At 45.2% G+C, this 25,388-nt stretch overlaps 1 protein-coding gene across 3 annotated transcripts in view; it reads right to left on the bottom strand.

Moving 5' to 3' along the window:
* ASS1 (argininosuccinate synthase 1) overlaps positions 1-25,388 on the bottom strand; it is a 170,160-nt gene that overhangs the window by 54,725 nt on the left and 90,047 nt on the right. For all 3 annotated transcript variants that reach the window (XM_048513506.1, XM_048513504.1, XM_048513507.1), the window contains exons 9-11: positions 21,844-21,934; positions 18,397-18,481; positions 15,626-15,690 (exon numbers count right to left, since the gene is read on the bottom strand). In XM_048513506.1, the coding sequence (XP_048369463.1) occupies positions 15,626-15,690; positions 18,397-18,481; positions 21,844-21,934 (241 nt within the window). The remainder of the gene's footprint in view (positions 1-15,625; positions 15,691-18,396; positions 18,482-21,843; positions 21,935-25,388) is intronic.

The following is a 25,388-nucleotide window of genomic DNA, read 5'->3' as shown; positions in this document are numbered from 1 at the left end:
CATACGGCTGCCTCACTGTAGATAATCTCTGACTATGTCTCACAGCTGTTTGCACAGACCTATGGACTATAAGAGGTGGCTAAACAACATGATCTCAAAAGGTAAAAAGAGGAGAAAGATTCCCGACCATGACGGTTGCCCTTATAGTAACAAATACACATAAAATCATGCACACTCACATAAATGTAAAGTGTTTTCCACCAGTCTATCTCCTTATGTGTGCACTCAGAAAACACGTGAGTCTGCTCACAGTATTCAGATGTGCAGGGTTACGCCCACATGATCCACCATTAATCTATTAGCCCAAGCAGGCAGTCTCCACTTCAGTTTGGGGGCATTAGCTAGCGACAAGGAGCCAGAGGGGTAACTGAGCTCAATAACCTACAGAAACGATAGTCCTGGGTGAAAGCTCTCAAATGAGCAGGCAGTTGCATAATTAAAACTGATTTTATTGAAGAATAAAATAATAAACACCAGAAGTATATTTTAACCCATAAGCATATACACACAAAGCATACAGGAGATGGCTGAGAGAAAAGAGAGGAAGTTGGATAGAGTTTTCAGAGATGGGTGATAGTTACAAGCTTTGAAGGGACATCCAATGAAAGCAGCAATGAACACACACACACACACACACACACACACACACACACACACACACACACACACACACACACACACACACACCAAATGGCCATAGGACCAATATTTATATCCCAAAATGGGTCCTAGGGCAGTATGAGGTAAACTGGCTGGAAAGCCATAGACAAAGAATTGATGGCCTTTCTGAGGTTCCAACAACAAAAACAAAAGGAAACAATAAGATAGGGGAGTTGTCAGGACCCAAGAAAACAGCTGGACTATTCTCTTGACTCCTGGGATGGGCGCAGGGAGGGTAAATAATGATCTGCTTGGAGTGCTGATTGAATTACCTTAGGGTGATGCAGTGGCGATCAGCTAGCCCCACGGCCGGTCAGGCACACTTTAGGCAGTGGTGGTGAACCTTTGGCACTCCAGATGTTATGGACTACGATTCCCATCAGCCCCTGCCAGCATGACCAATTGGCCTTGCTGGCAGGGGCTGATGGGAATTGTAGTCCATAACATCTGGAGTGCCAAAGGTTTGCCACCACAGCTTTAGGGCCTCAGGGTCAGGGGAACACTTCATCAGCCAACCGCTTTTCTGCCCCAGATGGATCTCAAGGGAGCCATTTTGTGTTTTGCTCTTATGGCAGCCCTTGCCCCCTATACCTTCATGCCCCCTATACCCTACCAAGAGGAGGGGTCTGACTGCTTACAGCTGGGGAGATCTTTTCTGCAGGGCAGACTTGCTGTCAGAATGGCATGGCAGGAAATGAGGATGGGGAATGAGGAAAAGGCCGGTGAAGCGACCCCACTCTAGGGTCGATTCTGCACTTGGGTTATCGACCTAAGTTCGAGCTGCGTTCGACCTAAGTGCTCCGCACAACCACTGGGATCGACGTGGTTTTGTACCAGCTTCACCCCGTGTAACGGTCACATTTCTGACTCCAGTTGGGAACTACTACTTTTTCAGGGAACCACGCTCGAACTCAGCTCGATTCCAGTAAAGTGCGGAATCTCTGGTGCCAGGAGTCCCCCATTCAGCCAATCACAGCTGAGTGTTTCGGGCATGCATACAGCTGGCCAATCAAAAAACGCCACCTTCATCCCTCCATTCCTGTGGCAGTTTTTTTTTTATGTGTGTGGGGATAGACGGAACATGGCCGTAGAACAGTAGCCAATCGGAACAGAGCGGCGAAGAGGCACAGGATGATTCCGCCCTCCGAGCTGGGATCAAGCTGGTTGCAGTGGGGAACAACAATGGCTTCGACCAACAATGGCTTCTCAGGGAACTGGGTCGAACCTATTTTACTCATGTGCGGAATCACCCTAGCTGAGGCTTTTCTCCCTTCAGTTCTTCCACAGTCTGGCAGCCTGACAATTTTCAGCCAAGATGAAGTGACCGACCCAAGGCTACAGGGCAGAGCAGGGGCTGAGGAGCAGGTATGGAGAGGCAGGGGGAGGAAGGGAATATGTTTTTACAACCTGTGTGCCTGTCACCTGGCAGCACTGAACATAAATCCTGGAGGGGAGGAAATGCTAAATCCCAAAGACGCATGGCAAGAAAAGACGCTTCAGCTCTGCAAAGCCACACAGCAGCCTTCATCCATTCCAATTAATCTGTCTGCTCCTTTCCTCAGAAGGTGTTAAAGTTAATTTGGGCTGACAAAAAGCTTGGTTTTGTGTGTGTGTGTGCATGTGCGTGTGTGCGTGTGTGTGTAGGAGCTTTTATGCACCCTGCCCCCCCTTTCCCCTACACTTTACTCTGAAAGAAAAAAGGCCCATTGAATGGATTATGCCCCCCTGTCGATCTTTTCTCCCCCCTTTTTTCTTTCTCTCTCTATAATATTTTTGTTTGATTTGTGACAGGAACCTGAAGCTAAAAAGACTGTGGCTCTGGAAGTCTTCCTTCCCTTGACAGTCAAAGTACGAACCGCTGCATGAAGGGGAGAGGAAAATGACAGGCGCTCTTCCTGCGTTACAGCGCAGGAGACAAGAGACACCTTCAAAGTGACACTCATGCCGTCTCCAAGTGTCTATTTTCATCTCCCCGTGTTTACAGGAAAAAGACAGAGGTGTCAGCGATGCAGGCTCATGGTGTTTCAATCATGCCATAATTGCTGCTGGGGGGAGGGGAAAGGAGGGGGGCTGGAGGGAGGAAATAGAAGGGAGAAGAAAATAGTGACAGCTGCCATTATTTAAACATTTCTAATTCATAACCTCTGCTGTCTGTTTACCTCCAGCAAAACAGTTTGAGCTGGTTCAGTGGTGTACCACTAGGGTCGCAGTAACACACCAGAGCCACTGGTTTCAGTGCCAGCAACAGAAAGGAGAGAAAAACTCTCCCTCATATGCAGACCCAACTCTTTCTCTTGTTTACGTCAAAATATGTAGGGTCCCAGCAGGGGAAGACGGGTCTCGTAACTCTGGGAATTTCTGCTTGGTAGGCAGGAGCAGTGGCATATTTGCCTAGGGACAGCGGGTACCTTCTGCCCCTGGGTGCCACTGATCTGGTCATGTGGGGGCACAAAAACGGGCCCCCATGTGACCAGGAAGACAGCAAGGCAGCAGGAAGTCCTGGTGCCCTCAGCTCCACCCATGTCATCATTGACATGGGTGAGGCCAAGGAAGCCAGAGGACCCCCCCCCCAAACTTCACCCCCCTCCCGACTGCCAGCTCCCCCCAAGCTCCGCCCTCCTCCCGGCTGCCAGCTCTGAGCAGTCCCTTTTGTCCTCCCATTTTCAGACTCATCTTAGAGATACTCAACAGAAATACTCAACAGAAATATAAGAAGGGATGTCCAAAGAAGGGGCCTGAAATTAGGCAGTCATACAAATTTAGGGCTTTTGTGGATGATGTGATTATACTGGGAGAACCAATTCAAAATGCGAAAAGTCTGTTTAGAAGAGTTTGGAGATCTGGCAGGGTTTAAATGGAACAAAACTAAAACCAAAATATTAGCTAAAATATGGATCTTATAGAATCACAAATGAGACGAACTTGGGTATCTGGATTTATGGAGGTAAAAAAATAAATATTTGGAAGTGTGGCTGACCAACAAGAATTGTATGATATACCAAAATAGCTATATTTAAGGCCACTTCCTCATGGCCATGCTGGGGAGTGCGTTGGCATATACAACGGCAACACACACACACCGGGACCATTCGCACAAACAGTCCCGGTAAAGGCAGGGAAGAGGGCGCAGTGCTGCGCCGTCTCCCGAAAGATGTACTTTCCCTACGACCTTCTGGCGCGTCGCCCAGGCTAGGGGACACGCCCCCCTGCCCTGCGCGACAGCTCTGGAGTCACAGGGCAGGGGGGCATGTCCCCTGGCCTGGGCGATGCATCGGAAGGTTGCAGGGAAGGTAAGTCATTCGGGAAAGGGGGGATAACACCTTCCAGCCACTGCCATTCGCACGGCAGTGGCTGGAAGCCGCTGTTTCCAGAAAACCTCGCTCAGGGAGCGAGGTTTGGAAACAGCGGCTTCGCGCCTCGGGGGGGGGGAGCGAGGGCGGCATGGCTGCGATGCAGCTGCACCCCCCCATGGAAACAGCTCCCTAGAGACAGCATTTTTGCCGTCCCTAGGGCACTGTTATTGGCCCGTGCGGAAAGGGCCTAAGTTTGGAATGGTGTGAAGAAGGATTTGTTGAGATGGAATAGAATGAATCCATCTTTTCTGGGGAGAATATCAGTAATTAAATGAAAGTATTGCCAAAATACTATTTTGGTTTCAAGCCATACCAGTCATCAACTCGGCATTATGTTTTAAAGAAAGGCAAAAAAATACAAGTAACCTTCACTGACAAGGTAAGAAACCAAGATGTAAAAATATTCAGGATTGTATTTTGAAGCAGCCTCATTGGTATGGAAAAGGAAGTAAGTGATGTTGAAGAGTAGTAGTATTTGGACCTGGAGGGTTTTGACAGGAGATTTGGATGGCATGGATATTTGTGGTATGATAAGGGGAAAATGCATAAAGATTTTTCTAATCACGATGTTAAAAGGAGTCTTCTTTGGATATAGTCAAAACATGAAAGGTTTATAGCAAGTCTATCTCCTTTATGGTTGTCTCCAATTGAAGCTTTTACTAGAAAAAAAGTAAATATGCAAGAAAAATGGCCTACTTACAGAGAATTGCTGAATCTTCAAGATAAATGTGAACTTAAACCTATGAATGACTTAAAAGATATAGTTAAAAACTGGTTTCATTACTATCAACTTCTAGAAATGTTTAAAGCTGATTTCAAAAATATGAGTTTTACCACACAAATGACAGATTTTGAGTGTAACTTATGTACAAATGATGTTTACTAAAATGTATAAGATGTTACTGAAGTGGGATTCAGAGGATGAGGTGGTGAAGCCTGTAATGATTGGATGGGATAGAAATGTTGGTAGAAACATATAGATGGAACAGTAGGACAAACTGTGGAAGGAAGATTTAAAGTTGAAGGAAAATTATTATAAAATGTTGTATAGATGGTATTTGACACCAAAAAATTTGGCAAAGATGTAAAAAGGTATGTCTAAGGTCCCTTCTGCACATGTAGGGATAAGGCAAGCCTGTACAAAGAGGAACCAGGCTGCTGGCGCTCTACATTAAAAAAGAGGAACCAGGCTGCTTAACCAAAGAGGAACCAGGCTGCTGGCGCTCAACATTAAAAAGGTGGCAGAACAGCTTTTAAACTGATCCTTGGGGGAAAGCCGACAGGAGCTGAGGTGACTTCGGTTCGGAATACAGTGTCCATGGGGATGCAGACAGAGGGAGGTTTTTCTAAATCAACCACATACAAGCGAGGAGCATAGCAATGTGATAAGTGATAGTGTCTACAAAAGGCTAGAGGGCAAAACACATAATCCCAGGTTACTTAGGACAGAGACAGAGTATACAAGTATGCTCTATGCTAATAGTAGAAGCCTCAGAGCCCACCTAAAATGCAGGTTAGAATTTTTGCAGAGTTTTGAAGGAGGACATTGATATAGTGGGCATTACAGAGACATGGTGGAATGAGGAGAACCAGTGGGATGCTGTTATCCCAGGTTACAGGAGGCTCTACAGGAAGGGATAGGACAGGGAGTGTTAGGTGGTGGGGTGGCCCTCTACATCAAAAGAGAGCATAATGTCACATAAAATAGACAATGGAGGGGGAGCTGATTCCTCTACAGAAGCACTGTGGATATCAATACCAGGAATTGGAAGCATGGATTTAACATTAGGAATATATTAGTGAGTGTCCCTGACCAAAGCGCTCAAGAGTATTCTGAGATGGAAAAAGAAATTAGAGAGGCCAACAAAAGCTTCAAGAAATATAGAGTAGTAATGGAAGATTTTAACTATCCCCATATAAACTGGAAAAATGCATGTTCAGGTCATAGTAAAGAGAGAACATTCCTGGATATGCTAAATGACTGTGGCTTAGAGCAGATGGTTGTAGAACCAACCAGGGGAGAGGTGATCCTAGATCTAATTCTATGTGGGACCCCGGACCTGGTGCGGGAAGTCAGTGTTGTTGAGCCAATAGGGAAGAGGGACCACAATTCTGTCAGATTCAGTATCTCTGCATGCAAAAAAGTGACAACTACTAATGTAGTTACATTTGCCTTCAGAAAGGGAACTTTCTCAAAGATGAGGGGGATAGTGTGCAGGAAGCTGAAAGGGAAAATCAAGAGAGTCAAAACTGTCCAAGATGCTTGGAGGTTATTTAAAAACACAGTCTTAAAAGCTCAGCTGGAATGTGTTCCGCAGGTTAGGAAAGGCAGTGCCCAGTCCAAAAGAAAGCCACCATGGTTAACAAGGGAGGTTGAGGAAATTATTAGGGGGAAAAAAAGTATTTGGATGAATTCAATCTGGGCCAGTTAAGTGGGACTTCCATTTTCTAAAAAGACATCTTTTTTTTCCTCCACTGCAAGTAGCAGAGTGCTGGACTAGATGGACTAATTCTTATGTTCTTATGTAGAATAATACACTTTCATCCACTTTTAGTTCACTTTGCAGCTGGATTTTACTGTGTGAAATAGCAAAATCCACTTGCAAACAAGAATGCAAGCGAATTAAGTCCAAACATTGACTTCAGACCTTTCCTGTGATTCCTTAATTAACTGCCCCTGTCTCCCTTGACTCCCTGCACCTGTCTCCCTTGACTTTCTCTACAAATTAGGTTGCTTCTGTCTTGTGGTCAAGGACATTTCGAGAGGCATAAGAATAAACTAATTGCAGAGTGTTGTCCTCCCTGGTATTTTGGCATTTTTTCTCCTTTATAAAATAATCAAATTGTTACTGGTTGAATGCTATAATTACAACTATTTACTCAATTTTTTGTAGATTGTAACCATTATTGTACTTTGAAAAACCCTGACCTGCCTCTGTAAGTATTTTTCTTTTATGCCTAACTAGTGGGGCCCAGCCACGCGTTGCTGTGGCAATTGTCCTTCTCATCACAGTCTGCAACCCACACAGATGGCCATGCAGGTCCAATGATCCCCAGCATAGCCTTTTGGGGTGGTCAAATGGAATCCCTCTTTCCCTTTTCAATTCACATTGTTATATGGTGGTGTCTTGTTTTTTTAGTATAAGGAAACCCTTCCCATTCCACAAATGGAACTGTCCAGAGTGCAAATCCCGCTCGTCCATGAGGCTGGCTTGACATGCACAGTCCTGAAAGCTTGGTAAGAGGCAGAACTGGGAGCAAGGAGGCTATCCCCAGTCAGGGCAGCAGAGGCAGGGTGGTGAGGGCGCTTCAGATCAAGGCCTGTCCCCTGGGTTCTTAACGGGTTCATCGCAAAAGAAGCGAAATCCAGTAGTAGCTATTCTACTTCACCTCCGCGGGATTTTCTTTAGAAGAAAAAGGCAAACTCCAGCTCACTTTTAGTAAAAGAGAGCTGTGGTGAATATGGGTGAGGAAGTGGGTAAGTGGTGGTTGGATATGAAGGAGGGCAGAGTGAGGTGTGTGAGGATGAGCTGGATGTGTGTTGTGTGGTAGCAGTGGGTGAGGCACAGAGAGTGAAAGTTACCTGCGTGGGGGGGAACCCCACCTGATGTCTCACATGGCAAAGTGTGTATGTGTTTCACTTCTACTCGTATTACCTAACAGTATTACCTATTTACTGTTTTCAATGCTCATCTCTGCCCATCTGCACGAACATCCTAAGCCCTCAGGCCACAGACAGACAGGCTGCACGAACATTCTAAGGGTGACAGTTACACACAGGCAGCTTCATGGCCTGGTGCACCAGGAAAAAGACATTTTACCTGGCTCAGGTATGGACTTTCGGCGATTTGAAGGTCCCATTACCTGCCCGCAACAGGAAGGGACGTCATGTGAAAAAATTTGGGGGAGTCCAGCCGTTTCGGCGTTAGGGAGTGACGAACAAAGTCACTGTTTGCTTTTTATATATATAGATAAAGGTGATTGGATTGGATTGGATTGAAGTATTTTTATGTTTTGGAAATCAGTTTCACATGTAAATTGTAATTCTTTGTAACAAGTCTTTATTTTGTTTCTTTTCTGAACAGCCGTGAAGTTTAACGAGGCCAGTTAATTAATTATCTAGAATCTGGCTAGCTGTTATATTTATATTTAGATTACATTGCCGTGCCGTTCTAACTTGTGTTTATATGTATTACTCCAATGGGAGAATGTAAACAATTTTTCCAAAACATTTTGTTACTGTTTGTAAAATTATAAAATTATTTTGGTTACTTACAAGTAAATTGCTACTCCAGTGGGAGAACTAATTTTTTGAAGTCATTATTGTAGCCTGTTGGTACAAGTTTTCTTCATTATCTTAATTAGATGCATGAACCTAGAATGGGACGTCATTATTTGGATATCTTTTTCTTTTCTTTTCTTTTTGTTTTTTGTATGTCATGTTTATGTTTTGTACTGGTGTGGTGAGGTGTGAAAGTGTTTATTGTTATTTCTTTTTGTGTTTCTATATGCAGAGAAAATAAAATATATATACATGTGGAAAAATGGCAAAGCTAATGTCTCTATTAAGGGACGATAATATGGATAAATTTTCAGAAAACTGGAAACCTTTTACGGAATACCTTTCAAAAATCTATTCAAACAAAGAAACAATAGCAAAATTTGAAATAAAAAAACCAGCAAAATAGAATATTAGTAAAACAAAAATAATTGAACTAATGTTTTTTAAAATTATAAGAATGAATCTGGAGTTAACTTTCAATCAAAGATGAGGTAGCTGGAAGTCATTGTGGGTGAGTAATGGATTGTATTTTGTTATGTTATGTTTTTCTTGTTTTATTGCTGTTGTTGGTATCTATGTTAGTTTTTTCAGGTGAGAAAGAAAAAATATTATTAAAAAAGAAACTGATATAGATTATTTCCTTGTAGTAGCCACCTCAGACCACTAGATGTCACTATGCAACAAGCATCCACATTAACAATAGTGATAGAGTATAGCTGAACTTGTCCTTTCAGTTAGTCTCTATGGCCGTTTCTGCACGGCCAGATTTGCGGGGCTGCATCGGCATGATTAATGCCGATGCCAGCCCTGGGGCCATTTGCACGAACGGCCCCATGGGCTGCACAGCTGGCAGAGCAGGCTCTGTACAGTTGCGTAGCCCCCCAAATGCCTTCCTACCTTGTCTGGGCGTCCGTCACTCCGAGGAGGCCAAGGGACATGCCCCCATGGCCAGCACGATGGCTGCAGTGACGGAGGCCAGGAGGCATGTCCCCTGGCCTCCTCAGAGCGACGAACGCCCAGACAAGGTAGGAAGGCGTTTTGAACCGGCGCAGGGAATACGCCGGCTTCCACCCATTGCCATTCGCTCAGCAACGGGTGGAAGCTGGCGTATTCTGAAAACCTCACTCCCCAAGCGAGGTCTGAATACATCATTTGGGGAGGGAAAGAGCGGCGCCTGTGCGAAGCGTCCCCCCCCCCAATGTTTTACTGGGCCGGAATTGGTGATTCCAGCCCATGAACAAAAGGCCTTTGATTCAATAAAACTTTCTTCCTTAATAGTATTTCTTTTCCAGTTTTAACTGGTCCTAACCTGGCAATCCGCCAGCTCCAAGGAACAAAGAAAAAGTTCAGTCTTATTTTTAAAGCCACAAAGCAGCCAATACTCTCTGACATCTTTATTTCCAATATTCTCCTTTAAAACAGATTCATTTTATTTTTTTTGTCCTCAGGATTTTTTGTTTACTATAAGTCCATACCTTTTAGAAAGATCTTTTGATTTTTGCTGGACTAACAGCAGCGAGTTTGGGATGTCTCTTATTGATCTCCCTTTCATCTTAATTTCTTCATAGGGGGTGCATGACTTGGATGTAGCTTCACAGGGAAGATGAAGTCTCTAAAGGGAATGATGGCATCTACCATTGACTTGTCTCCTCTACCCCAGCGAATCAATGTGGTAAGCTTCCCTTCCTGTGTAATCTCAGCCAGGGGAGACAGTCTTGAGAGTCTATGTGGCTTCCTCTGGCTCTCCCCTTGATCTTGGAGGCATGCAGCTCCCTTGAAATGTTTACTGGAGTTTCAGATCCTGGAGCAAAGCTCTAGACCAACCATCTTATGTCATGACTAGACCGGAATTTGATATATTGGGCAAAATCTGAGCGGATGCCACTGGGAGACAATATATCATGAATATATGTGCCTATGGACATTTTCAATAGTGCCCTGATGATTATGCTAAATTTTAACAAGCTAACTGCAGATAAATCATTGGGCAACCTTAAACTCGTCTTTATGGGGCAAAGTAAATATGCTCATAATGAACAGTATACCTCAGATTATTTATAGTTTACGTGGAATTCCTTTCTATATAGCTTGCAGATATATTCATCACATTAATACTTTGTTTTGGAAATTTATGCAGGGTTTCTCACCAGATTTCTTTAAAGTGTATGCAACTTCCATTCAATAAAGGAAGATTTGGTTTCTTTGGTTTACTTCATCAGGCATACTTGTTAACTTGTACAAAATTACTGGGATCATTCTTTGCAGTTTGGCGATCCATCTTGGGCTCTTCTGGTGCCTTGCTGCCCTGCCCCTCTCTGAGTGGAATGCATCAGGCTCTGTTTATGCTAAAGTGGACCCCATTCCTCTTGCAATTTCTGCAACTAGACTTTAGAATAATGGTGTATAATCAATTTGAACAATTTTCACATGCTAAATTAACATTATGGGACAATCCTGAATCTAAAACTTGGGAAGAAATCTTTTTATGAACGGCTTGAACCAATAGGAGGATTTTTAAACTGAACCAATTGACATACTATGATGGTAAGTTTTTGTCATTTTTCTCAGCAGAGGTTTAGATATGACTCATCAATTTCTGTTGAATGGCAATATTTACAATTTCAACATCTGTTGGCATTTAAATATGGCCTTGCAGCATGGACAGCCCAATCCAGGGCCCCAAGTGGGGCAAAGTGAATATGCTCAGAATGAATGGCAGAGGGGCAGGCTTTTGTTTTGTTCTTTGTCACCCTGCACAATTGGAGGCGATGGCATCACCCCATCACTTCCAAGAGGACTTCTTGGTGGTGCGGGGCGACAAAGAACAAATCAAAAGCCTCCCCACTGCCCCAAATCCCTCCACTGATTGTTGATGATGCTTATGTGCTTTTAAACTATCTGCCCACCCCTTGGAGGCTAACCAATGGTCAACAAAAATGTGTCCTCTGTGCCTTAACTTTAGCTGAAAGTGTCGTATTACATCACTGCAAAGATATAAGGCCATTTCCAGTAAATCAGTGAAATGAAGCTCTTAGAACTCTTGCAATATTTGAATGCATAGCATATAGACTGCAATAGCAAATCAACTTATTTTTAGATATTTGGAAACCACTTCTGGAAACTTATGTGAAAATCTGTCACCACTATTGTTACATTTTTGTCTTTTCTTTTTTAACTTTATTTAGCTGCTGGATTTAACTTTTTTTCCCTCTTGTTCTTTTTTGTTTGTTTTTTAAATAAATAAATAAAAGAGAGAGAGAGAGAGAGAGAGAGCTCAGTTTCCTTGAAGAACATGGTTGATTTAGAGAGCGGTGTTATACCCCGTTGAGGTCTGTCTGCTCTTTAAAACCCTCCCAGCTCCACCTCCAAAATCTCCTGGAATTTCACAACTAGTGTTGGCAACCCTAACTCATCATTCATCATTTATTTGGCATAAATAGTATAAAATCACATCTAAATCGCATCAAAATACAAACTTGCAACATATAACAAATGAAGTTGATTCATACATACTGTTGCTTATGGGATATTTCCAGCAGAAAGTTCGCAGCCATTTTACCACAAGAACGTGAACATCATCAGAATAATTTAATAAGCACAATAGTCTGCTTTTCTTAGTTCTATCCAGCCTCGCTAGGGTATCATCAGAAAGCAACCTAGAGTATTTGACTCTAATACTTGCCAATTTAGGACAACGGAATAATTGGTGAGTTAATGTTTCTAATTGATTTGCACCACACGAACACACCCTTTTGCACATTTCTAGATTGTTTTATCTACCTCGTAGTATGGCAGAAGGGAAAACATTGAAGCGAGTGAGTGAAAAAACTCTTCTCTGATCTGGATTGGTCAGATGATACAGATAGGAGGCCATTCTGTTGTAAGGGGATTGATAGATGTAATGGTGAACAAGTTTTCCTCGCTGCCAGAATGAAATAGTTTGTTTGTTTGTTTGTTTGTTTGTTTGTTTGTTTGTTTGTTTGTTTATATACTGCCCTCCCCGAAGGCTCAGTTCCATTCTCTCACCAACAATTTTTGTTTTAATAGTTTATACGATTATGAACAAGTTAAAGGTAGAAGGGAGTCCAGGGGTATACCAATTGTTTCGATCTTCCTCTCTGTCAGTGAGAACCATGAATTACTCTGGGTATCTGATAGTATTAGGTGAACCAGAGAGTGCTTATTATGTGTATAATGCAAGTGCAGCCAAAATTTAAAGGCCCTCGACCAAGCCCTGTAGACCAATGAATTTTGGCCCAGTTCTAAGCAGAGAGCCGCATAACATACGCAATTTGGAAGGCCCATGATTTTACGAGCAACCCTTACTACTGGTCCATCCCTGTAGACAATGGTGACCAAAATGCCATGTGGGCTATTATTCGGCCTAGTCCAGCACTGTCTCCTCCAACAAGCTGCTTCTCTTCAAGATTTCAACCTGCTCTCAGAGTTTTTCCCAGCTCAAGAGTGAACCCTGCAGGATCTTCTCCCGGCAGAGCAGCCAACGCCTTGTGAGATCTGAAGCGGGAATCTGCTGAGTCACAGCTCTCAGAGCTCCATTCCCTCACCTGCCTCAGCCATCGGATATTTGGGAAGCATGACATTTCGATCCTCCTTCCTTTGCTTAAACCCACATTTTTTATCAACACGAGAGCAAATATTATGATAGGTCTTCCTTGCAAACTATCACTTTCTTCCCTCCCTCCCTCCCTCCCTTCTCCTTTCAGCTCAGGGAGGTTAAAATTCCTTACAACTGTTTTATCAGAAGAACCCGGGAAGCAGAGCAAAATCATTTGATTAAATTAAGTTGATGCAGTGATCTATTTTTTAAAAAAATACCATCAAAATATGCTGACTATATGTGGAACAATTTACCTGAATCAGTTACTTGCTTCATTTCATTTGTTCAGAAAAAAAAGTTCACTGATTTGTTCTGGTGACCACGGAATACTGCATACAATACCATGTCTCTGCATAACTATCAAGTGCTTCTTCCACTTTCGGTGGCAAATGGCATCTCTTGGCTGTGAATTAGGACACAATCTCAGGTGTTCAGAGGTTTCCAACTTCACCTCATCCAATTTTGTGCCCATGTCTGGGTGTTCCAAATGGTCTAGCTCCTGAAAGGGAACTGATGGATCAGAAACCCTCTATTGTTCTGTTTTTTTATTTCTCAATTTTACACAGAAGGGTAGGCACAAGACGTTTACTAGATCCTTCAGTTCCACCAGTAACTCCCCTCCTCTGCCACTGAAACACCAGTGCCAATTACTAAACTTTGCAAAACATAATCCCGGTGCAATTCTACATGAATGCTATTATACTTTTTTAAGCATCAGGGTGTAGAAGCCAAAACCTTTCCCTGATGTTGCCTTCTGGCATTGGGATTCAGAGATTGATTGCCTTTGCACATGGAGGCTCCCTTTAGTCTAATCCCTTTTTATGTCTAAACCCTTTTTAAAGCTGTCTGTGTCTATCACTACATTCTCTGGCAGTGAATTGCATGTTTTAATTGCGGATGGTATAAAGAATATTTTCTTTTGGAAATATAGGTGGTAGATATTTTAACACATCAGTTCTGAAGATAGTTCTGCACAGTACTAATTAAAACAATCTACTGGCCCATAAACCAGAGGATATACAAATACAGTATTACAATATGCAAAGAGTGTCAATACCTGGAAATGCCAAGAATCCAGTCATAATTACATCCCTAATGAGGTAGTCTTTTCTATCATACCTCATGTCACTGAATCCATTGTTCCTGAGTTTGGTATATGACTCAAAGCAAAATCATTTTCAAACTCACTTATTTGTTGTAAATATTATTTTATGAATAAAAATGAAATTCCACCACAATCATCATAAGAATTTTTTTAATCCGACTATGCTCCCCTCCCAAACTCTTCACCTCTAGGGGGCGCCCTCATAAAGGCGACACCATAACACTCATTTTCCACAGCTGTATGGGAAGGTTTGAAGGCAGTTTTCAAGAGAGGAGGGGGTTGTTTGCAAAGAGGTAATATTGCCATTCCTATGAATTTGTCTTAGAGGCAACCCATTAGTCAATACAATCCAACAGTACCTACTCAATAGGTTTTCCAGTGAATTTCCCATAACCCTACTACCTCATGTTCTTCCAACTGGAGAGGCCAAGGATTGAACCCAAGACCTTTTGCGGACCGATGCTGAGGATCACCAAGTGTCAGGGGCCACAGCTCTCCAGGATTGTCTGGCATCCTTTTATTTGCAGGACCTTTTCAGGGATCAGATTGTCAGGATCCAAAGCATGCCAAGTCACCACCAAGTCACGACCCCTATTTATTCATTATACAACCTTCCTCTCTGCTGTGTGAGGCTGCTGGTGGTCTCTCGTGCCAAGGTCTACCCTTGCTGGATTTCAGCAGTGTCAAAAGCCTCAGGTGGGCCCTGTGTGTTTACTTATTTCTGGGCAAACAGGATTGCAGGTGCTGCAGAACCCAGCAGAGCTATTGGACAGACACAAGTGTCAGGGTTGCGACCTTCTCATAAGCTTCTGTTTCGTGTTAAGTTTCTGTTTCCCCAGTTACCCCCGTTCCCGCCACTGGGAAGGACCGCCCACTTCCACCCATATATATATACTGGAACTGAGGGCAAGAACCCTCATTTCCAGCACCCTGTAGCAAGAACCTGTAGCGGGCAAGAACCCTCAGTTCCAGCACCCTGTAGTATAGGGCAACACATATCAATAAAGTTCGTTTCTTTGTTCCAAAGTCGACTTTGTCTGAGTGTGTCCAGCCTTACAACAAGAGGGCCGAGGGTTCACCTATCACCACCCTCAGCTCTCAAAACAAATTCCAATGACATGTGGCTATCCAGTCTCTAGCCCTTTCAGGGCCTTTCTGTTAGGTGAGCCACTTGTCTGGGGGAAAGGGCACCTGATGATTAGTATCATGGTTAGACTATCAGGCTAGGACTGGGGAGGCCAGAGCTACTGCCTCCAGGTTGAATTCTCCACTCAACAGTCATTTGCTGCTGAAAATACAGAAGTTGCACGCTGGCAATGCCGCTTCCTTACAAGAGAACCTGCTCTTGAGTAGCCACCACTTTTCTAGCATTTTTTCCTCACCATGCTGCTGGAGAGAACCAGTACGGTGCAGTGGCTACAGTGTCAGATTAGGATTTGGTTTGAATTCCCACTCTGCTATGGAAGCTTGGGAGCGGCCTTGGGCCAGATACACACTCTCAGTCTAGCTACCTTGCAAGGTTGTTGTGAAGACAAAATGGAAGAATGATGTAAGCCGATTTGGGTCTAGTGGAGGAAGGTGGGGTATAAACAGAATGAAACTCTTACCTCTGGACTTCATCCCAATAAACCGGTTCTCCACGATGTCAATGCGCCCAACTCCATGTTTGCCCCTACAGAGAAAAGGAGGCAAGAATCTCATTCACCAGCACACAAGAAGCGCTGGCAGCCACAGGAGCCCAAACGTCACAGGTGTCTCCAGCTTAGAGCAAAGCCCCAGCAACATCAGGCAAAAACATACAAAAGCCCCAAGTTGACTTTTAAGATGGTTCAGACAACTTAAGAAAAAACATGTCCATCTTTGGCTGTTGGCCAAGATAACCCAAATGGTCTCTCACACGTTTTTATCCCACCCTTTATTTTTCATAGGCAAATTTGTTTACACTATTTTATCCTTGTGAGATCGGTTAGTCAGAGAGGCTGTGACTGTCCCAAGGTCAGGCGGAAAACTACGTGGCTGAGAGGGGGCCACAGTGCTTTGTTATGGTATGAGCCTGGTTCTTGCCAATAAGTGAAACCTCCTTGTTTAGAAGCAGAATATCTCTGAGTCCAAGATACTGGAAGCAAAGAAGAAGAAGAAGAAGAAGAAGAAGAAGAAGAAGAAGAAGAAGAAGAAGAAGAAGAAGAAGAAGAAGAAGAAGAAGAAGAAGAAGAAGAGGAGGAGGAGGAGGAGGAGGAGGAGGAGGAGGAGGAGGAGGAGTTTGGATTTATATCCCCCCTTTCTCTCCTGCAGGAGACTCAAAGGGGCTTACAATCTCCTTTCCCTTCCCCCCTCACAACAGACACCCTGTGAGGTAGGTGGGACTGAGAGAGCTCCGAGAAGCTGTGACTAGCCCAAGGTCACCCAGCTGGCGTGTGTGGGAATGTACAGGCTAATCTGAATTCCCCAGATAAGCCTCCACAGCTCAGGCGGCAGAGCTGGGTATCAAACCCGGTTCCCCCAGATTAGATACACGAGCTCTTAACCTCCTACGCCACTGCTGCTCCTGCTTGCAAGTTTCTGAAGTGGGCTTCTGTTTTTATGCTGCAGGATCACAAAGCACTCAACTGAGCACAACCTTTGTCTGATCCAACAAGGAAACCATTACATATCTCAAGATAGGTGTTTCTAGTGTGGTGTTCATAGGTGCCACGGGACCCACTGGTACTTTTCTGATATCCACCAAGAGTTTTTTAGAAAGAAAGGCCCAGTGAGGCCCTTGCCTAGCACAGCTTTTGATTGGCCACTGGAGATGTAATTGGCTGGGCTGACCTCTTAAAAGTTGCTTCAACAGCAGCTCCCACCACAGCACACGCATCGTCACTGGTCAACGGGAGACAAGCCGTCTGTGTGCCAGGGAACTATTTCTAAACAACGTCTCCGCTTAAAAAGGCATCTTGTCAAGCAGAGATTCTGCCTGAGGTACTAGTAAAATTATGCAGCGTCTCATTCTGACATTAGGTGGTTGGCTCCACTCTCTACTGGCTCAAACAGTTGGGGACTCAGGTCTTAAGAGTTCACACAGGAGAGCTGGCATTTTTGCGAGGGTGTTATGATGAGAAAGGCAGCCCCAGGAAGCAGCACGGTCCATTCTGAGTGGTTTTCTTGGGTCTCCCGGCCAGAAGGAGCTGTCCCGTCACTTGCAAATAGAGCTTTTTAACTGAATGCACGGGGAATTGAGCCCTGCTACATGTAAAGCCCTGGTTGCTTTGAGGCCTGGAAAGAACAGCAGATGTGCCGGAGCCTGGCCATCATGTGCGCACAGGCATGCAGGGCATAAGGTTGCCAACTCTGACTGGAGAAATTTCTGGAGGGTTGGGGGTAGAGCCTGAACAGGTCAGGGTTCAGGAAGGGGAGGGGCCTCAGCAGGATATGATGCCATAAAGCCCACCCTCCCAGGCAGCCATTTTCTCCAGGGGGGGTTGTATCTATGTGACTGAGATGCATGCCTAAATCCATATAACTACAAATCAATGCTGCAAGAAGAAGAAGAAGAAGAAGAAGAAGAAGAAGAAGAAGAAGAAGAAGAAGAAGAAGAAGAAGAAGAAGAAGAAGAAGAAAGAAAGGCCCAGTGAGGTTTTGGATTTATATCCCCCCTTTCTCTCCTGCAGGAGACTCAAAGGGGGTGACAATCTCCTTGCCCTTCCCCCCTCACAACAAACACCCTGTGAGGTAGGTGGGGCTGAGAGAGCTCCAGGAAGCTGTGACTAGCCCAAGGTCACCCAGCTGGCATGCAGGGGAGCGTAATAGGCTGTCTTAAACTCCCTAGAGAACCCTCCATTGTGCTCAGGTGGCAGAGCGGGGAATCAAACCCGGTTCCTCCAGATTAGATACACGAGCTCTTAACCTCCTACGCCACTGCTGCTCCAACCTGCTATATGTTATATGTAACCAGTCTGCTATACGTTACCACTGCCATTTGGAGCATTCTTTCCTTGATCTTTACTTTATGGCTAAACACTCACTGTAGATAACTTGGCTTCCCCTGACACCCTGGTCCCATGAGAAATGGAGTGGCATCTGTGGGGGCAGGAAGCAAGGTGGCTCTCTCATGCTATCTGCCGCTGATCTTGGGGCACCTCAGCTCCGGGGACTATTTTCCACAATTTCTTGGGAAGGTGGGAGGTGGAACTTGCAATGGGACAAAAGAGATGGCAAAAGCCAGGTTTGTCAGAACTGTGCTTCCACATCTCATCAATGCATGCTACTGGTCAATACTGCAGAGTCCGTTTACCGGCCTGAGGTTCGAGACCTAACAGATCGGAACTCTGTCGTTTGGAGATCACCTGTGACCTCCAGGTCCTGCCCGGAGGACGGCAAATCTAGCAGGGAAACTTACGCAATTTCATTCAGGTAAAGAAAGAGCTCAAGGGCCGACTGGCGAGTGGTCCCTTCACTGACATTCACCACCTTGACGGGGACACCTGCAGAGCGAGAGAAAAACCACACTGAGCCAGCAAGGGGGGGGGGGGAGCCAGGAAACAGAGAGGTGGGGCTCCAACCAGACTTTGAACCACCTTATTAATGTCAAGAGTGCCTCTTTAAACATCACCTCCTGCCCATTAAATAGATGTGACAGATATGAACTCTAAATATCTTCTTAAAAAGGCGTGTCCAAGCTGCTCCGCTCAGAAGGATTTCCAAAAAAAAGAGAAAGCCCCCCCACCCAAAACCAGACGAAAAAAAAAGCCTTGAGAGAAAAGGGAAATAAAAAAGGCAATAAAAATTCCCCCTTCCCACCCGCCACCCCCAGTCCTGCCTTTTAAAAGCCTGAAATTGCGGCTACGGCCTCGACTAATTAAATTTCACGCTTGCTCATTGTCTCCGGGCCCAGCACCTTCTGTTCCACCAGTCACTGGGGCTGGGCTCCATGAACGAACGACCGACCCAGCAGCCAAAATGGAAGGGGGGGAGCAGGGCGGGGAGGCAGAAGTGCAGGCAAGACACACCCAGTCCCCGAAACGTCTCTCCGGCAGACAAACCCCACACATGTTGCCAGTTCACCGCCTGACAAGAGTGAATGGGGACCCTGTCTCAGGACGAGGGATGGGGAGGAGTGGCTCTAGGAATTCATTAGCGCAACTATTGATTATTATTATTATTTAAAGGGTGATACCGACAAGGGAGGAGAACCTCAAGGGTGGGAGGCTGGAAGTGTTGCCTGAATAGGGGCGGGAGGGAACCCACTTTCCCCCCACTCAAGCTGTGTCAAATGAGCAAAAAAGTATACAGAAAAGACACAGAGGAGGGGAGGAGGGCAGACGTGGGGGCTCATAAAAGGGGAAAAAACCCACCTCGGTAAGTCCCGTTCGGAGCCTAATCTCTTCCATCTGCCTTCCTCATTATCATATAGGGCTATATCAATTGCTAATCAGGATTCAATGGGCTTCCATTCTAATCTTTATTACCAAGGCGTCCACTCAGACCCGCTGTGTTGCAAAGGGTCCCTGTCAACTTCTCCATTCTAAACCGCTTTATATATATTTGGCGGGGCTGGAAGGGTTTATAAACTGGGCTGTAAATTACGATTAAATGTAAGCTCCGGTGATAATGAACCCTAAGTCTCTTTCTCAACAACGGACCTGCCACCTCCCCTTGTCAGTTCCCCCTTTTCGTTCTATTATCGTCTTTCACTGGCTCTTGGGTGCAGTTTGCCTGGCGGAGCGCAAGCTTTGTCCGAGAAAGCTGCTTATCTCTTTTAAAATAGTTAATAATTAGATTAGAATTTCAAATAAATTAACTCGGGGGTTCGCTGCAGCCTACAGGAGGGGAGCGGAGACTCCTAGCGAGGCACGGTGCTTAAACCCGCGCCAGACCTTTTCAGATCATCAGGACGGGGAGTTGGATTTCCATTCATTGGTGCTGAAGGAGCGTCTGAAGGCCTTCATGCTACCAGCTAGTTAATTCATCTGAAGTGTAAATCAAATTATTAATTATATTAGAAAGGGTAAGCAAATGTCCTCACTGCTCCCAGTGAACGTCCTCAATGTCCTCAAGCAAAAGACACCTACAGCAAGAGGCAACAGACAGGGTGGGTGAGCAAGGACCTTGAAATTAAGGTCGTGAGAAATCCTTAGACTTTTTACTAAAAATGAATGTATGGACTGCTGTGGGTGCTCGGTGCAGTCCCAGTCACCTTATCTCTAAAAGGGATCAGATGCAGGGCAACCAAGGGGACAAAGGTGGGCACACCGTCCCTATGAGGAAAAACTCAACAGTTTGGGGGCTTTTCTGTTGGGCAGGGGGAGTTAACGAATGGAGGCATAGAACATGATGCATGGTGTGCACAAAATGGAGAGGAAGAGAGACCTTTTTTGTTGTTCTCCTGTGATTCTAGGACTCAGGAGTAGCCAGTGATGGGCTGTGGATTCAGAACAGGCCGAAGAAAACACTTCTTCACACATGGCAGAATTAACTCATGGGATTTTCTCCCACCAGAGATGACACCAAACACTAGTTCAGGTGGTTTTAAAAGGGGACTAAACCAAATCACAGAGGAGAATTCTAACAAAGCTTATTGCTTATGTTTTCTGACTATTTTTATTGATTTTTTAAATTGAAATGTATCTTGCCTTTCCTCCTGTTTCAGGGCAGCAAAGTAGAACTCACATTGTCTGCGCAGTCTACCACTGAATGCTATTTTCTGGGGAACAAACAATGCGGGAGAGATGCTGCTTTTGCAAGCTTTTAGGCAGCCTTTTGCAGGCTGTTTGGGAAACAGCATGTCCTGCAAGATGTCACTTGATGTCACTTCATCCCTGGCTCTTCTGGTCAAAGGTTGCATCTGGAAGAACGGAATGTTCTCAGTACTGCAAAGTGGGAGTAAAAGATTTACAGGGGTGGTTTTGGGGCAGGCTGGGTCATTGCCCAAGGCCCTGTGCTGGAGGGGAGATATGATATCCTATATGACCTACTGAAGAATCCATCCTTTATTTCATCCAGTAGATGTAATGGACAATTTGATAGCATTGCCATCCATTCAGTTATTCTCTGACAGCAACAATTCAAACAAGAAATAGTTCCAGATGTTTACCTGCCCTTTGGAAATGAATTTTTCTACTTGTGCTCCTTGGTGATTTGTTTTAATTACACCCACACATGATCAGTCTAGTTTGTGCTGTTCGTTGTTCTCAATTGTAATAATGCAAACTGCAGTGTGTTTTTGGAGGGGCATGCACAGCAAAATGTGGAAGCTTTATTCTTGTCCACAGTGGGTCGGATGGGGATAAAGGGGAGATGGGCTCCTATCCTTGACGTCTGCCCAAGGCCCTGGAATCACTAAAACTGCCTCTGAGGATTTAATCAGGTTCACTGGTAGGTCAGCTGGACAGCTTGTTGCTGGGTGATTCTCAGCTGAATGTGTAAATGGATTCTAATGAAAAGAACAAGTACCGGTAGATTTCTTTCAATCACATTTCCATCTCTGCTTCCTGTGAGCACAGGATAGCATACATGGTTTTCCTCCATGTTACCGTTAAAGCAACTTTGTAAGGTTGTTTAATCTGAGTAACCAGACCAAGCTTGATTGCAGCTGAGTGGGGATATCAACCCACTCCGTCTGATCCCAGGTCCGTCTGATCCCAGTGCTCTTAACTGCTACCAGGCACTGGCTTGCAAGCAAGCAGGCAGGCAGGCAGTGCTCTAGCAGTTTGGTCTTTGATAGTGCTCATTCATGGGCCCAGTTTCATTCCGTGATGGACAGGCAGGTGTGAACCACACACAGCGCTTCCACAAGAGGATTTAAAAGCAAGGGAAGGAGCAAGCTTCACACCATCACTGTCCTTACCCTTCTTGAACTCAATCTCTAAGATGTCAGGAGCGTCAGGAGCTGCAGAAGGATCGCATGTCTTTGTATAGAGGCCGGGAGGTGCCTGCTTCTGTAAAGAATGTTGAAAAAAATTACAGCGCACTCCTGTCCATCACTGTGCACAGCCTGGGACCAGCAAAAGTCAAGGCAGAAAAAGGATGCAACATTTCTGGGGCAACAGAACCAGCTTTAAAAAAAACCCTCGTCAGCCCCTTTTTTCTTTCTTGAGGTGAGTCCTGAAAAAGTGGCTCTGAACATTTCTGCAGGGATCAGCTTGAACCAGGAAAAAACCCTGCCTGGTAGGACTTCCAGTGCAAGAGTCACGGCCTATCCCTGGGGCTTTCCCCACTCACCTTCTGCTGCGCGCCGCTCTCGCGCCCCCTCAGCTCGCGTCATTCCTGGCGCGCTCTCGGGGTTCCCCATGACCCCGCGCTCCACGGGGTCATCAAAAGGTGCCGTTACTTCAGCGCCAGGAATGACGCGCGCTGAGGTGGTGCAAGAGTTGCCGCTGCGTGGTTGCCGCTCTTGCAAGTGGGGAGCGCCGCTGGACCCCGCGCTACTTTCCTGGAGTAGCGCGCAGCAGAAGGTGAGTGGGGAAAGCCCCCCTGTGAGCAGGACATGCTACGCCTGGACACAGAGTGGTTTCACCTGGCCCCATGGCTCTTGGAAGGAATGGGTTGCTAGAACGTGGCCACACCCCAGAAGTAGGTGAAACCAGTGGTGGGATTCAAATAATTTAACATCCGGTTCCGGTGGTAGGATTCAAATAATTTAACAACTGGTTGTTTACAAGCACCATTTTAACAACCAGTTCTGCCAAAGTGGTGCAAACCTGCTGAATCCCACCACTGGGTAAAACTATTATGGCTTCCAGAAAGCTGTCCCCCTGGCATATATACAACTCTTCGTGGAAAGCTTGTGAGATGGTGTCAATGCAAGGCACCTATTTGCTAGTGCTGTAACATCATACCTAGTTCATGAAGGAACCTTACAACTTTTTAAAATGTATGTGTGTCATTCCATCCCCCTAGTATGTGTGGTATTTTAAAAAGAAAGAAAACCCGCAGGCCGGCCCTCCTAATATACAAGAGGGGCAGCTGGTTCAGTGTTCAGTGCATGTTGTAACACTGGGTGAAAAAATCATCGTGACCGCTGTTTAGATCTTACATTCGTATTCATTCACCCTATTTTACTGCCCGGCCACAAATGCAGCATGGAAATTGAGTGCAGCCACCAAACCTCCAGAGAGAATTCCAATATCTGTTTTGATCATGAGGAACAATTGACTAGTCCTTATGGATGAACACATAAATTGGCAGTGTGGAAGACAAAGTTTCCTTCTATTTCTGATTAGAGGGGATGCTGGGGGTAAGGGAAGGGGGCTTTCATGCTTTTCACAATCCGCTGTCCTTGTCTACAGACCCCAGCCCCTCCTTCACCCTGGCACACAGCCTATCCAGGAGTCTGTGTCCTCTTTTCCTGTCTGTACCCTGGTTTGTGATCAAGACAGAAAGTCTGGCTTAGCCTAACTAGCATTCTCCCATTCTCTCTTCTGAATTGTGTTGATCACCTGTTAGCAAAAGCCTCACCAATATGATGAACAGTTATCTTTCACAAGGGCATGTTGTGGGATGTAGCATGCCACCTTGTACACCCAGTAAAATACTGCACACACCGAGTCCCTGCTGGAGGGAACACACCTACCTGGGAAAGGAGGGTGGGCTTTGCCTTCATGGCAATGGCGTCCCTAAATGAAAGACAGGACCTTCCCCAATGTGAGATGGAGGTTCCACCACTCAGAAATCAAGCCTGCTCCATTTGCAGAACCCCACCTCTTCATTGACACAGTCTGGGTCCTGTTTCATGTGCGTCCCATCATGGAATACAGCTAGCTTTTATACGTAGGTGTTTACAAAGCTTTGTTTGCTGTGTTACATCTTGGCCACACTGGATTTATGACCAAGATCTGTTAGGTGGGTGAAGTGGCTTTCAAAGGGAAGGTTCCCAGCATTCTTCAAAACCATAACTGTCTCCAATAGTGACCATTTCACCTGGATTCATCAGAGGGAGAGGTAGGACAGTGACATCCCCTCCACTGGCCATCCTGGAAGGACCAAATCCTGTTTTGGTTTCAGCCCTTTCCAGAACCATCTCCTGCAACAGCTATTAAGAACATAAGAACAAACCTGCTGGATCAGACAGGAGTCCATCTAGTCCAGCACTCTGCTACTTGCAGTGGCCCACCAGGTGCCTTTGGGAGCTCACGTGCAGGATGCGAAAGCAATGGCCTTCTGCGGCTGTTGCTCTTGAGCACCTGGTCTGCTAAGGCATTTGCAATCTCAGATCAAAGAGGATCAAGATTGGTAGCCAGAGATTGACTTCTCCTCCAAGCCCCTTTTAAAGCTATCCAGGTTAGTGGCCATCACCACCTCCTGTGGCAGCATATTCCAAACACCAGTCACACATTGGCAGCCTTATCTATTCTACCAGATAGGATTGCCAGCATTGCATCAGAAAATGCCAGGAGATTTTGGTGGGTGGTGGAGGGAGTGTCTCTATAGGGTTGAGTTTGGGAAGGATGCAATATCATCCCAATAGATGCTCTAGGAATTTGCTCAGTCTCTATGGTGAAGACCCTAGAAGGACTCCTAGAAGCCAATGCCTTGTGCCAACAAGCTACATACCAGGGAGAAAGCAAATAGAGACCTTTTTCTTTGTCTCCCATAATATTAGAACTTGGGGCACCCAATGAAGTTGATGGACAAACAGACAAAAGGAATCACATAATTTATAGAACTTGCTGGTGTAAGGTACTGCTTTTAAAAGGGTTGAGACAAATTCATTAAAGGAAGTCCTATAAATGGCTATATTAAACCTCCATGATGAAAGGCAGTGTACCTCTGTACAAATAACTAGGGGGCAAGAAGCCAAAGGCTTTGGCCTCCCTGCCCTACTCCATGGCATGGACATTATGGAACACAGGACGCTGGGCTAGATACAGCTGTGGTCTGCTCCAGCAGGGATCTAACGTTCTTGCATACAAGGTTAGGTTGGACAGGGTCAACCCAGAGATCTACTTGGTCAGTTTTACAAGCTCTCCTGGTTAACTTGACACCTGGCCAGGTAACTCACGGATCCAACGCTGCCCCTATTGACTGCATGAAACCTTAGCCAAGAGACCGCTCTTCTCTCTGGGAGAAGGGGCTACCAGTCTGGACATTTGTTCTCCACACTGGTTTTCTCTTCTAGAATTTGCTCACCTTCACAGGGCAAATAAGCAATTTCGCAAGACCATTTGAAGCCATTTGAAACAAGGTAGAAGTGCTGATTAAATCCCTCCCTACCTCCCATCTCCCCAAAAGAAAACCAATTGAGAGTGATGTTCACAAAACATCCAGGGTCAGATCCATTGCAGCCCTGAGCCCTGTCTGGTAGGTAGGTCCTATGATTGCTCACGAGTCAGCATTTGTTGTATGCCAACAGAATTCTAGTTCATCACATTTTAAAGGACAGATTCCTAAAGA

Source organism: Sphaerodactylus townsendi, linkage group LG12, assembly GCF_021028975.2.
Source record: "Sphaerodactylus townsendi isolate TG3544 linkage group LG12, MPM_Stown_v2.3, whole genome shotgun sequence".
Lineage (NCBI taxonomy): Eukaryota > Metazoa > Chordata > Lepidosauria > Squamata > Sphaerodactylidae > Sphaerodactylus > Sphaerodactylus townsendi.
This window is presented reverse-complemented; position numbering and strand designations above follow the sequence as displayed.